General features: G+C 49.5%; 2 protein-coding genes across 2 annotated transcripts in view; both read left to right on the top strand.

Annotated features, from left to right (window-relative positions):
• SLC12A8 (solute carrier family 12 member 8) overlaps nt 1-776 on the top strand; it is a 45,968-nt gene extending 45,192 nt beyond the window's left edge. Inside the window, exon 13 of the mRNA XM_030952499.1 lies at nt 399-776. Within this exon, the coding sequence (XP_030808359.1) occupies nt 399-564 (166 nt within the window). The 3' untranslated portion in view covers nt 565-776. The remainder of the gene's footprint in view (nt 1-398) is intronic.
• Nucleotides 777-9,407: 8,631 nt separating this feature from the next.
• Nucleotides 9,408-14,361, top strand: part of HEG1 (heart development protein with EGF like domains 1) — a 51,457-nt gene continuing 46,503 nt past the window's right edge. The window contains 1 exon segment of the mRNA XM_030952374.1: nt 9,408-9,854. Coding sequence (XP_030808234.1) covers nt 9,683-9,854 — 172 coding nt within the window. The 5' untranslated portion in view covers nt 9,408-9,682.

Here is a 14,361-nt window from a genome sequence, read left to right as displayed (position 1 = left end):
AGGAAAATCTCCTGTTTTACATAAAAGTTACAAAAATTATTACTTTTTTTTAATTATTCCTGAGGAAACCATAAAAAGGATATTTTTCATTACAAATGGTTTGTGCTCCTTCTTCTCTTGCTTGGTGTGGAAGGTGCTGACATAGTCAATATCCAAAGAGGAAACCCATTTGTTACGAAAACGTTTATTTTGCAGTGTATATTTGGGGAAAGGGAGAACATTTTCTTTTGTGCCTTCTAAGAAAAATGCTCTCAGGTTAACTCTGTGCCTCCAAGGGGCACCGGGAAGGATTTAGCCTCTTCTGGAATCACCCTGCCTTGCTGGCACAGCCGAGAGCATGGCTGCTAATGGATAACAAACAAGTGGTGATGCAGGCACCTCTGCTTCTCTGCTTGCAGGAGAAGGCCAGCTCCCAAGGAGCAGATCGTGGTGACACCATCCTTTGCAACAGTTGGCATGGAGACCAGGCAGCTCACCGAGGAGAACGCAGACTTCGCCTCACGGGACCGCTACCACCAGTCCTCGCTCATCAGCAGAGAGGAATTTGGGAGCCAGTTCCATTGAAGGACACACACGCACACAAAAAAATCAATCCATTACTTCAAAAAGCATTTAGAAGGGCTAATGGCTGCCACGGGTGCCTTTTGAAATACTTGAATGTACGCACAAAGGATGTGAATTGCTATTTATGTATTTGAGGCTTGTTTGTTTATGCAAGCTACAGCATTGCTGGGCTTCAAACCTTACCCAAACTGAGGGGAGAAAATGGAAATGAAAAGGCCAGTCTGGGAAGTGATGAGTTACTGAAGACAGTATAACCCTTTTAAGGAATTCAATTTTAAGCCCTATTGAGTTCTAAAAAAGGTTGCTGCTCTGGAAGCTTACAACACCCAATTTCAGATGTCCTCTGGGTGACTGGGGACACTCTGCCTGGGAGCAGTGACGTTGGCAGCAGGAGCTGGTGCCCCACTCCCAGCTGTGCCACGGATGGATGCGACCTTCCAGGTCAATTCACTTCTCCTCTAGGCATGAATTTCCCTGCTTGTAATACAGTAATTTTCTACCTCAGCATTTCAATTACCAAGGTTTTAGAAAGTATTTTAAGACATTAGACAATAGGCCAGAATCAGTGGCAAGTACGAGAAGATTATGAAGTATATTCAAAACTGAAATCGCACATTTAACTGCAGTAATGCAGGATAATGACCTCTTCTGTAAAACTGTGAAATTATGTCTTAGAAGCTGTTCATAGTTATTTCCCACATCCTTTTTGATGTGAGAGCTGAGACCTGATGAAATAGCTGGGACCACTTAAAGCATCTCCTGGCTGAAGGGACAGATGGTTCAGAATTGCTTTAGCAAAATAAATTTACCCCCAGCACCACACATCAGTTCTGACATTATGAGGAGGGGGAAATCACTGCCTTTCATTTTGTTTCATCTCTGATAATTTCAGCCTTTAGATTATTTATTTCTCCTTCTGTGCAATAAAAGCCTGAGACATCAGGAACTCCTCTCCATCCTTTCTGTGGGCAATCTCAATGCCTTTGAGCACCATTCCACCATTCCAGTGCTAAGTGCCCTGGTGTTGCTGGGTGGGGGGGAAGGGGGGGTCCCATCCCGTGGCCTGACCAGCTGCAGCTTTGGCTCTTTCCTTTTTTTTACAGAGGGAGGCACAGGAGGCTTTCTGCTGACATGGAGAAAAGAGCCACCTTGGCGCACTGCAGAAAGTGTATGCATTTTTCAAGGTTGCAGGTCTTGGACTAAGTGCTTTTAACTTTAATTATCTCAACAGAGGCAAGAGGAAAGTTGTGTTTGTGTGACCTGCTCTGACCCACCTCAAATCAGTCACTCAGTGTTGGAAACACCTAAGAATTCCTTCCTGCCTGCCTCTTGCTGTTGGTTTCCAAAGAATCCAAATCTGCTGTGTGGATTTTGGGTCCATGTTGAAGGTTCTCCTGGGGCCAGTGGCTCCAGAGAGCCCTCCCTGTGCTTGTAGTCCTTAACCTTGGCAGATGTCCCTGCTGTGCAAACTTCAAACACTCTTTGGTGCTGCCCCACTGCCGGCCAGCTGCTTGGTGCTGTATTACAGTGGTCCCTTTCCTCCTGAGTCAAGGATTGCTTAGCCCCACGTCTCTGTAGTTTGAACAAAAGAAAACCCCAGAGCATGGCATAAAGAGATTAATAGGCAGAAATTCCTAGATAGCTTCTTTGTTGGCTACTAAATAATTTAATTCCCTTCTTAAAATAAGCGATGAGTTAGGAGATCCAGAGAGGGAGGGTGGGGAAGGTCCTTGGCTGTGTATCTCGCTCGCTGAGGAGTTGCACTGGTTGAAACCAGATGATTTGGTGGAGAGTGTTTGCCTCTTCAACACTGTGGCCCCTGCTTGTCCCCAAAACTGGGATGTGATGGGCCCTTGGTCTAGCAGAACTGGGAGGAGGTCCCCCAGCTTTGCTTTCAGCTAAGTGTGCAGCAGCTGTCCCCTTCTCCAGCCACCGCTGTCCAGCAGCCCTTTGCACCTGAGCATCCTCTGGAAACATTCTAGTTGTGTTTGTGTGCTGGTCAAGCCTCTGCTGGCTGCCAGGGAAAGGCACTGTGCTGTGCCATGCAGGGGCCTGGGGAGTGGACACCTGGAGGGCTCTGGGTGCAGGGATGGGGTGTGCCTTGGTGTGTCTGGAGAAAGGCAGTGGAGCCTCTGGCATCAGCACTGGATGGTTATTGCTGCTCTTGAGACCTGGCAGTGGAGGGAATGCTCTGCAGAGCACACTCTTCCAGGGGTTTCTGGGGGCTCCACGTGCTGCTGCTGGAGAAACTCTACCACCTCCTTCACTGGCACCTCCACCACCACAGCAGGAAGCAGCTCCTTCCATCACCTGGTAAGCACAGGCACCTGCTCCTTCTCTTGCAGCTGCAGGGGGAAATGCATCACACAATCCTTGCTGCATTACAGGTGAATAGTACAACAGCCTTCCTGGGTAATGCTTGGAAAGGGACATACTGATCTTCCCTGGAGCATTAGCTCTGGTGTAGTTAATGGTGAGAGTGGCAGGAGGCCTTGTTTTAGCACCAGTAATCCTGCAGTCTGGGCAGCGTTGGAGACCCCATGAGACTCTGCAGGAATGCAGGGCTTTGCACACCAAGGAAACTTTTACAGCAGGAAAGAAAGCAAGCAAGCAGTTGTACAGCTAAAGATCACGGTGTCACTTCAAAAATGGTTGTAGCTTTGTAGCTTTAGAGTGCTTTGGTAGCACTCTAAAAAAAATGGGTGAAATTAGGTGGGCAGGAATTTATCACCTTCATATTTAATGGCTGAAGGGAAGAAATGTGTGTGGGGATTGTTCCTTTGAGTGGAAATGTGCTGCTTTCATCCCCTGAGAGCCCAGCTCAGCTTCCACATGCTGGGGATTTCATGAAGCTTCAGGTTCCCTGAAGGTGAGTTTGGGGCCCAGCTCTGAGCATCAGATGCCTTGTTGTATATCAAGGTTGCAGCTTGGCTAATGTAATTATGGAAAGGCCTTACTGTTTTTTAAGCCATGTGAGCTTTTTTATCATCCATAATTATTTTCCTTTTGTTTTAAAATTTGATGTAATAATAACAACAACAACAACAACAACAACAACAACAACAATAATAATAATAATAATATAATGCAAGAAATGAAAATGTTCTGCAATGGGTCAAGGTGTGAAAACATTTGTTTTTGAGATAGATGTGGATATGGCACACAGTTTGGTTCCTTTTGAAGGCTCCAGCTGTAAATTGGTGGCTCTACTTTTGATGGTTTCCTCTGCAGAGCATACAAGCACGGAAGGCAGGTGAGGATAAATATTTTATTACTTGCTTTGCAGTGCTGCCTGAAAGTTCATGCTGCATTTATGATCCCTTAGCACTAAGAGGGTCCAGAAACTGGAATTTTATGCCTCAAAAAACTTCCAGCACAAATAGTCAGGACTAAGAATGGGCAGAAAAATTGTTGTGATATTGGCATTAAGAGACAGCTTCTCAGTTGGTATAAATTGTCATCCACATGGATCTGTGTCCCATTAGGAGTCTGCACAGGGAGAATCAAATTCATTAAATCCACATCTTAGCTCAAACTTGTCTTTTTTTTCACTCTCCTGTTGGCTTCTCTTGATCAGCCTTGAGTTTCCTTCGATGATCATTGCTATCTATGTATGGTGGCCAAAATATCACACACCTGCCGTGGTCACCTCTTCACAGCAGATAGGTGTGACCACAGTGTTGAAGGAGCAAAGAAGGGTGACAATATGAAATGATGCTTGTGTGCATGGTTGAATTAAGGCACAGGGGGCTTTCTGTGCCTTATGAGGTGGTTTGTTCTCACCCATCTGGCTCAGATTTAGATTCAGACAGGCAGAGTTTCTTAAACAGCATCATACTTACACCTGCAAGGTCAGAAGAGATTTGCTGAAGCACAAGAGCCAGCCCAGGATTAACATTTAGGTTAGTGGGAAATGGAAGTTATTTGAATTATTGCTCTTGTCTGGTGAATTTTAGAGAGGGTAATTACAGGGATAAAAGAGAGGAGATTTTGTAGACAACCTATAAATTTGTTAGCTCTGTATGAAAGTAGAATATAACGCTCTTGTTATGTTCTGCAGTGGGTCTTGCTGCAACCCAGATTTGGCACAGCATCCCTTAAACCTGAGACAAGGTGAGACCTCAGCGGTAACAGCCTTAAAAGCTACGGATGAGAGGCTCTAGCAGCAAACTGCAGGCTAAAAATAAATCACTTTAAAGCCCATACAGCACAGGAGAGGCTCCTTTCCTCTCTGCCTTCTGCTCTTCATGGCTTTTTTCACAGGATTTTATGCTCATATCCCCCAATACCTGGGATTTGCCCTCCTTATGCAAGAGCAAACAGAACCACGGGTGCTCCCAGAAACTTGGTAATGGACGAGCACACCTGTAACTTTATTGGATCCAAGTGTCCCTTCTAAATTTCACTGGGGGCTTCTTTCCAGATTTAAGGGCACTGCTCTGAAGTGTTTAGCTCAGCTCCAGAATATCTGGGTGTGCTCCAAACCAGAGCTGGTGGAAAAAGGTCCTGAAAGAAATAAATAAGAAATTTAGAGTTGCTTCTTCCCAGATAGATTTGGATGGCTGGTTTATTTTTTTTTTTCCCAGAAAATAAGGGATTTTTTTTTCCAGTGACAAGATTCAAAATGCAACATCATTTCAAGTTGTGCATTTTTCTGTGAGGGATGAAGAGCGATCACAAGACCCGTATCCATCCTGACCTCCAAATGTCAAATACCTGGAACAAGCTGCTTCTAATGGAGGTACAAGGCAAGCAGTTTTTGTTAAAATAAATCAATAAAATACCACCAACCCCAAAATTTCAGGAATAATGGTCACGTATTAAGTGTCTTTTGGATGATTGGTATCTGTTAATGGATGGCTTGTGGCATCAAGAGGAGATGTGAAGGTAATTAATTACTCAGGAACTATTTGTCCACTTTGGAAACTCAGGGCTTTTAATAACAAATTCCAGGAGGAGAAAATATTCACTTTGTACCTTAATTCATCATCAGCTTAAAACTTGTCTGAGGTTTATGAGCCTGATCCAAGTTTTGGACAGATCTGGGATGAGTTTCAAGGGAGCTGCAGGAGTTTCATGACATTGGCTGTGCTGCGAAAGGCTTCTATGGAACCAGAGGGAAGGGACTGGTCACTGTAATCCTCCCAAAGTGCTACAGAGATGCCTCTTCTGCAGAGATTCTTGTGTTTTTTTGGGATTTCAGACCAAAACAATGTAGAAGCCAGCAAATTTTGTCCCATGTCTGTAGCCCCTCAACCTGGAAAATGGAAATCAAGGTGAAAGAAAAACACACTGTTTTTCCCTCCCCCAAACAAGGTGACGGGCAGGTTTCAATTAATCAATATCAATCATGTTTTATATATAGCTTTGTTAGAGGCTTCCTGTGTTGATGAGGTTGTTTGTTTGTTTGTTTTTAACTCCTTTGCTGTGTGTGGAATGTGCTGCTTGCTTTCGGATGGAAGTGCTAAATGTGTTCTGTACATGATTTGGGGAGGCGTTTGAGGCCACAGACTCTTTCAGGAGGATGCTGGGGCATTACTCGACATCAGGCTTTGCCTGGCCCATCTGGCTCCTCAGACATGATTTCAGGCATTTAAATCTCCTATTACAAGGAGGGTGGGGAGCAGCCCTTGGCCTGGAGCTGCCCTGGGAGCAGCATCAGCAGGATGCTGCAGTGGAGCGTGCGGCTGTGCCATGGGGATAAACAACTCCAGCACCACATGGGGAAAAGCCAAGTGCTGGTGGCCTTCACTGGGTGCTTGTGCTCCACACAGCCACCTTCATCCTGCTGCAGTTCTTCCTTCTCCCACCACTGAAGCTTCTTTCCCAGCCCCCAAGGAGGGTGTCAAACTCATCACATGGGTGGCAGGGTTGATATCCCCTCCACACTGCCCTCTGCAGCTCCAATGGGTAAAAGAGTATTTTTTGAATAAAAACCAACAAAGTGAGGTTTTTGCTCTGTTTTTTTTTATGTGGCTGTTGAAACTGGAGCTCAAAAATATCAGTCATAAATTGACTCCTTATATTCCTTACGAAACCCTGAAGGTAGGAATAAAAAATAAGATGGCAGGAAAACACAGTAGCTTTAAATCTACAGGCACTAAACCTTGACAAATCAGACACCTGTGGGGGAAGGGACTGCATTTAGGAGGTCTGAAACTGCCTGAATGTCGGTGTTTCCTTTCCAGGTGCTTGTAAATAATATGCCGCTCATGGAACCACGATGGAGAGAGCGGGGAGATTATTTTCTGATGGTGAGTACTGGTTTAGGCCCACGGGTTCACACCTGTGGGGCTCTGGCTGGGGCTGGTGAAGGCAGCTCACCACTGCCATGGGCTTCAGAGGCTGCAGTGGCATTCCTATTCCAGCTGTACCAAGCCCTGCCAGGATGTGGCTCATCCAAGGGCACATGGGGCCCTCTGGCCAGCGTTTCCTGCTGCTGGCTCTGCACTCGGGCACACGCCCCTCATGGTCACCCCGTTGTGGTCACAAGTGCCCTGTCTGCTTCAGAAATGCAGCAGGTCAGGCAGGTTTAATGGCAGATTTTGGGAGGACATCAGCTACCCCCTTCCCCCACAGCCAGAGGGGGTTAATTCAGGCTTCCCTGCTTTCCTAGCTGGTGGCACTGCAGGGTGGGCCTGCTATGGGGGCACAGAGCCATTCCATACCATTCCACATGGGCTGCCCCTGCAGAAGTGTTTGGTTTGCATTTGCCTGTGTCTGCTATGGCTCTCCATGGGCCTGCTGAGTGAAACAGTAGGAAGAATTTATTGAGACCCTTTTGGGAAAAGCATTTGATACTGTGCTTCCTTCTTGTTGGATTTACAGCTTGGGAGGATGCAGTAAGAGCGGGGAGCTGCTGTGTGGCTTAGACGTTAGGGAAGTCTCTAGGAAAAGGCAGGGGAAAGGGGGTGAGCTCTAGACTTCGTATTAGGGCCCTCATGCATGAGAGTGAGTGGACGGAGAGCATCCATTTAATGTTTGGCTTTCATTTGGCCCCTGCAGCCCTGAGGATGCATCCTTGGCCTCAGAGAGGTTTCTGTGGCCTGGCTGTCTTATGTGTATTGCACAGTTAAAAGTGTTGGATTTGCTGGTTGGAAGGTGTTTCTTTCCAGAGACTAACAAATCTTTCTAAAGAATCATATTTATTACTTACTATCTTAGGAATTGGTAGCATGGAGTCCTGTATTTCATGTAGAAAGATATCCCCAAGTGTTTGAGCTGCTGCATTGCACTATCTGTGCCATCTCCCAAACTATCAAAAATACTTCACAGCTCTTCCCATGAGCTTTAGCTGTGTATTGGTCTCTCTGTCTTATCAAGACAGAAGCTTTGTTTTTGCACAACTATTCCATACAGAATGTGCAAATACCTGGACACAGAATGAAGAGGCCTAAAAATGTCCTCTGTAGATTCGTGTTGCCTGTGGCTTCTGGATCACTCCATTTGCCAGGATTGGGGTGCTTACTTGCATGACTAAAGCATAATCATGATTGGTTTGTCCTTCACGTCCAAAACTGACCAGCTTGACTTGTTCCTTAGGCAAATTTGAAGCAAGAAGATGGCAAAAGCTGTAGGGAGTAGACTAGAGCATGGATTGATAGAGGGATGCCTCAGAGGTGGCCTTTCCCAGGGCATTCATCCATGACTATTCACGTACCAGAACGAGGATTTCTGAGCGTGCTTCATGGTGACGTGGTGTGGGAAGGTGAGGGAAAAAGCATTCGCATGTGGAGAGACAAGCCCAGGGCCAGAGGAGAGCCCTGTGGGGTAAAGCCAAGGCCCTTGGCGTGCTGGTGTGGGCTCATCAGTGCCACCTTTTGGGTGGAAAGAGGCTTCCAGGAGAGTTTGTGTGCGTCGGCCTCCGACTTCTGCTTTTGGTGAAGAGCAAAGCAGGCAGCGGGGGGCTGTGGACCGGACCCGGGTTTGCTCGGTGCTGCAGCCGTCCGGACGCGGTGAGTTGTCACCAGCCACCGTCCCCTTCGGAAGGTCGGGTTCTGCTTGGCTTGAGGAAAGCAAGTCTGGTTTGAAGCAGCTCGAGGGAAAGCGCAGGGCCCAGGAGCGACTCGAGGGGAGTGGTGGGCCAGGACGGGTTTGTGCTCCCTGGAGAGGGAGAGCTCAGGGGGACCCTAAACCTGGCACATCGGGATGCCAGCAGCCCCGGCAAAGCCCAGCCCACTGCTCTGCGGCGTGCTCCCTCCCAGAGCTAGGAGCATGAAATTATGAAGGGGAATTTCAGAACAATGAAGGGAAATCCTTTGCCTCCCGTACAGCCCGGCCTGGGAAATTCACCGCTGCCAGAAACTGCACCCTCAAACACTGCTGCTGGCGTTCAAAAGGGAGTCAGCTTTATAACCAAGAGAAAAGATGAAGTTATTTGTCAAGGACTCGATTTCGATGGGATTTAAGTTCGGGGCTGTGCAGTGCGAGAGGGGGGTGACCCGGCCGTACCGTGCCCGCCGGTGCGGGCCCTGCGCGCTGCCCGCGTTTAACGCGGAGCCGAACCGGGGCATTTAACCGTGGAACCGAACCGGGGCGTTTACCCGCGGAACCGAACCGGGGCAGCTCCGCGACGGCCGCGGCGGCGGGCAGGGGGTCACGCTCGCCCGGCGCGGCTGGGAGATGCAGCAGGAAAAATAAAGTAGAAGTAAAAAGGAACGTTATTATTATTATTATTATTACTATTGCTAATAGTCCCGGTGGTGCCGCAGCCAGCCGGGCGAGGGAGCGGGCGGCCCGACGGCTGCGCGGGGCGGGAGGGGGCGGCCGCTGGGGGCCGGGCCGGGCCGGGGTGGGGGGGGCCGTGGGGAGTCGGGCCGTGCCGAGCCGAGCCGAGCCGCGGCTGGGTGATGTCAGGCTCGAGGAGGAGCCTCCGCCGCCTGCCCTTTTACTTTCGGGCGCCGGCACTTGGCCGCAGGCTGCTGCTGCTGCTGGCCGGGCCCCCCCCTCACCCCCTCCGCTATGGGCACCCCGCACTTTTAAGGCGCCGCCCCGAGGGGGGGGCACGGGGTATTCATTAAAAATCGCTATTTACGTGGTTATTCATTGCCCCGCTCCGGGTATGTGAACAGCCACCCCCCTGCCCCCCCCGGCTCCCCTTCCATCCACCCCCAGCGCCATGCCGGCAGCCTGCACCCTGCTGCTGCTGCTGGGCTTGGGGCTGGTCCCGGTCCCGCCGGCCGGCTCGCTGCCCCTCGCTTCCCCGCGGCGTCTTCCTCCACCTCCCCCTCCTCCTCCTCCGTCCCGAAACCGTCTCGGCCGCCCTTCCTCGCTTCCCGCCGGCAGCCCGGGTGAGTGCCCCGCGATGGGGATGGGGAGAAGGGGAAGGACGGGATTTCGTCCCGGCAGCGGCCGGAGAGCGCGGGGGTCCGCATGGTGCGGGTCTCTCGTGGCGTGGGACCCCGCGCTGTCCCCACGGCACCGCGGCTGTGGCTGCTGAGCATCCCGACATCACCGGAGCTGGCTCAGCTGGGAAGTGTAACACTACCCCCCCAGTTCCTTTTCCTTTTTAACCTTGCCCAGCTTATCGTGCTACAGCTTCTTTAGTGGGTGAAGGTTTGGGATGGGAATGGTGGGTGGGAAAGTGTAAACACGTCGTGGCTGTGCGGACTGCCTGGAAGGCGAGCGGTGGAAACTTCACCGAGGAACTTGAGAAAGGTTTTGGGGGGCACCAGGAGTGCTGTCCACATGTGTCTACCCATCCAGGTGGGGAACGGGGGGCTCCTGTAGGTGGTCTGCAGGGTCTGGGTTGCCTCCTGTTGTCTCCAGCAATGCTCTCATCTCTCCTTAGGTCCTGACCCCTATCAGGTGTGGGGACAGATGCTAGCAGCTCTCTGTAAATACCCTCTTTTTCTAGTCGCCTACAGACTGTCAGATTAGTCACGTATAGAGTCAAATTTTTCCTTTTATGCCCCATCTACAGTGCTATTATCACAAGCAATGCCTAGTTTCGTGCTTTACGGATTGTGCTGAATTTGGTTTCAGCACAGGATAAATCTTATTTTTCCCAGAACAAGCAGGGATGTTTCAAGTGTCATTCACTAAACTGGCTCACTTACTCACCAAAGAAGGCACATAGCTCTAAGGATGACTAATTCTCAATGGGTTTGGAAAGCACTGAGTGTCTGCAGGTGGTATAAGGAATCCAATATGTCAAATTAATCCTGTGTAGGTTTTAAGTGGGTTTTAGGATTCATTGCCTGCCTGAGCTGGACTGTCAAATTTTATCTTTTAATTTCTGATGTGGAGAGAATATTGTGCTTTGGAACTTAGGGTTAAGTTTAGTTGCATGGAGCTGTAAAATTTCAGGAAATGTGACAAAGTACATTTATAACCTTTTCATTTCTTCACAAACCCAAGGCGTACCTTTGTAGGACGTATCCAGACTAGACCAATGTATAGCTAGGGATATCAGCTGGAATGTAGCCTGCAGTGGATTAGAAAGCTCCTAACCTAGCAGTGCTTGTGAGAGCAGCTTTGTGACTAGGATACTGCATGGAAATGAAGGAGATTTGGGTCTGTTCCCAGCTCAGCTACTTCTTTGTGCCACTCTGAGTATCGGTTTGCCCTCCAAACTGGGAGAGAATAATGCTATCCTACCTACTACCAACCTTGTGAAGATAAAATCTGCAACTTGCCAGCAAACTGCTCACCTATTATTTGTTGAAAGCTGCACAGATTCCTCAGTGGACAGAAAAAAAATATTTAATTTCATCTCAGCTTTCAGTCTGGCATCTTTTCCTGTGACCTTGATGACTCCTGAGAGTCAGTAGAGGAATGCATTTCCTTTGTTAGGAGTCTGAAAAGCTCGGACTATCTGTCCACATGCTGGAAAAGCCATTTGTCAGCCCAGCAGTGCCTGGCTGGCCGGCTCAGGGTGCAGGCTTTGCTGCGTGCAGCCGGGGCTCAGCAGCCACAGGTGCTTGTGAATTATGTCAGCCACAGCCAGAAGGAGTGAGAAATAGCCCAGCAGTAGCTCTCTCCCCACCAAACGGCATCGTGAATTACCCTGGCCCCTGACAGCTGCGATTCACTCGCTGCTAGCGCCAGCTCCACGCCTGTCAGTCACGGGAACTGTCTGGTGCTACAGGAGCAGGCTGGGGATCTCCTGAATCACCCTCAGGTTGAGCTGCAGACTCCTGAGCAATCCCTGTTTGTGTCACCACTGCTCCTGCCCCTCGGAGGCATTTCCCACCTTTGAAAACACTTGCTTGAAGCCGGGGTGCCATTTCTTGTGAACCCATCCCCCTGGCACTACCAGGAAATGAAGATGACATCTCCCTTTGCAACAGTCTGGGGCTGGGTGGCAAAAGCCCTTTTTCAGGCAGGGCTTAGTGAGCAGATGGTGAGGCAGTGGGTGTAGAAATGGGGCTTTTGAGTCTCTCACAAAGCGTGGGGCAAGGGAGCAGGGCTGCCCTCGCAGCCTCTTGCCTTCCTGGCCAGCTTGTGCCTCAGCCCGCATCTGCCACCCTCCCTGCCAGACCCTCTGTGGCCTTGTCTGCTGAGAGATGAGAACAGATGGCTTTAGCCTGTGTTTATAATACGGTCTGAACCCAAGGAGAGTAACACAAGAAAAAAAAAATAGGTGAAGTAGGAAGCAAGAAAGCTGGTGACAGTAAAGTTAAAGCGTTATCAAATCCCTCCATGAAATCTCTTCTGGCACTACTTCACATGGGCACTGAGTGAGCTGAAGGGCACTGTCTGCCACCAGCCTGGGTCAGGTCAGGGTTTGGTTACAAGCTCTGTCCTCCTGCAGGTCTCGGTATTTCAGGTTTCCCATCTGTGAAATGGGAATAATCCCTGTGACACCACAGGACAGCAGAGGTAACACTGAGCCCCTGACGAAGTCACTGTGGCTGGAGTCTCCCTGTTCCTGCCATGTCCCTTTTCCTGCTATTCCTGCCCACACAGGTGCCCTGCCACGGTGCCCAGCACAGCACGGAGCCGCTGGCAATGGGCTTTCCCTGAGAAGCTGATCTGCTTTTCTGCCATCTATGTCTGTCCTTCTGTCCCTGCTCCCTCTCTCCCATGGCAGGTGCCACCTTTCTGTGCGGCTTCCCTCGTGGGAGCCCTGGCAATGAGGTGTGAAATTGCCTGAGAAGGAACCAGCTTTAGTTGCAGCAGAGATTTAGGCTGGCTGCTGGGAGAAACTTTCCAAAACTCTTAGAAGGGGTAAACAGTCTGTATTTATTTATGTATATTTTTAACTTTCTGCCTGAAACTTTCTGTGCGAGGAAGAAGCAAAGTTAGGAGCGAGGGAAGAAGATGCTGAGGATGTTTGTTTGCACAGAGGTATGGTGTTGCCTCCAAACCTGCCTCACATTTTGCAGTATGTATTTTGTGGCTCCTGGGGGCAGAGCCCAGCTCTCTGTGCAGGCGCACTGATGCAGAGAGGTGAAAGATGCTCTTCTCTAGCTATGATGCAGTTTCAGGTGAATGTGGGTGGTACAGGAAGGATGCTTCCTCCCCCTGTGGTGCAGGGACAAGGAAGAATTGCCTCCTGTGCCTCGGCATTGCTATCAAAAGGCTGCAGGGTTTTCCTGTCTCGGGCATCTTTGCTGCTCCTCCGTGAGCTCTAAGTGGATTTGGTTGGTGGGCTGTGAACATGAACTCCCCGGGATTGTATGGATTTAGCTCTGCTCCTTTGGGGTGCATAATGTAAAGCAAAAAAGAAAAGAGAAGGAAGAAAATGCATTTCAGAAACGAAGGAAGATTGGAGAACAGCTTTCCTGCCTGTTCCCCATCTCAAGCAAACCCGAGAAGGTAGCAGGGGGTGTCCACTGAGCAGCTGGGTTTGCATCAATTTGTGGAAGCACTTGATGTGATATTTGAGTGCTAAATGAGTAGTCTGAGGGATAGCTGTGTGACCTGGCTGGCAGGCAGCACACAGTGATGGATATTGAGATGTGAGCAGGGGCAAGGGGAGAGCTGCCCATTGCTGGGCTCCCCCAGAGTCTCATTTCCCAGCCCCAAACCACCAGTGGCAGCCTGTGCCCATTCAGCAGGTGTTGGCAGCATGTTCTGCTCCAGCACCACCACCAGTTCAGAGGGATAATTTAACTTCCTTCATGTTTTTCTCATGGCTGGGGGGACGAGGGAGATGGGCTGTTGCTGCCACGTTTGCAGGGGCTGGTGCCAGCCTTGCTGGTGTGGGGGAGCATTCCTTAGCAAATATTCTTTTCAGTATCAGAAGTTGCAGATACTGATCTGTTTAGAGGAGTGTGGAGTTTCTGGGGCAGCTTGTTTCCTTCACCTGCTCTTACAGATACCAATTTTTGGGCTGCCAGTCAGAAACTCTCCATGGGTGAACTCTCAGGCTGTTGTGTGTGCTCCACCTTCCCTCCATTCTCCCCATCCTGCTCATCTGCAGGGAGCATGTCACAGCTGCTGAGACTGACTCCATCACCATCACATCCCTCAGAGGTGGCAGAGGATTTTGCTCATTTAACAGAGGGGTTATGATGCCAGGTTAAAAAGGCTGTTAGTTTTGGTGCTCATAGTGAAAATGAATGGATGCTGCTGAACGTAGCTGTTCACCCAAAATGTAAAACATGAAACTTTGTAGCGTCAGCCTGGTTGTGTTGGTTTAAATGAAGCATTCATCCATGCTAACAAAATAACCCCAGCAGAATACAGAACTATTTCAAATAACAAGCTAATCAAGCCAATAAAACCTGTCAGTACAGCGGTAGGGTTTCAGTGCTGTGATGTAGAGATTAAGGCACCACCAACGTCCACAGCACTTCTGGAGCTGCTGCCAGAGGAACCTCCTGGCTGGCACTGTGGGTTCCCCATCCA

Source organism: Camarhynchus parvulus, chromosome 7 (assembly GCF_901933205.1).
Source record: "Camarhynchus parvulus chromosome 7, STF_HiC, whole genome shotgun sequence".
Lineage (NCBI taxonomy): Eukaryota > Metazoa > Chordata > Aves > Passeriformes > Thraupidae > Camarhynchus > Camarhynchus parvulus.
The sequence above is the reverse complement of the archived record's forward strand: the minus strand, read 5'-3'. Positions and strand labels throughout refer to the sequence as shown.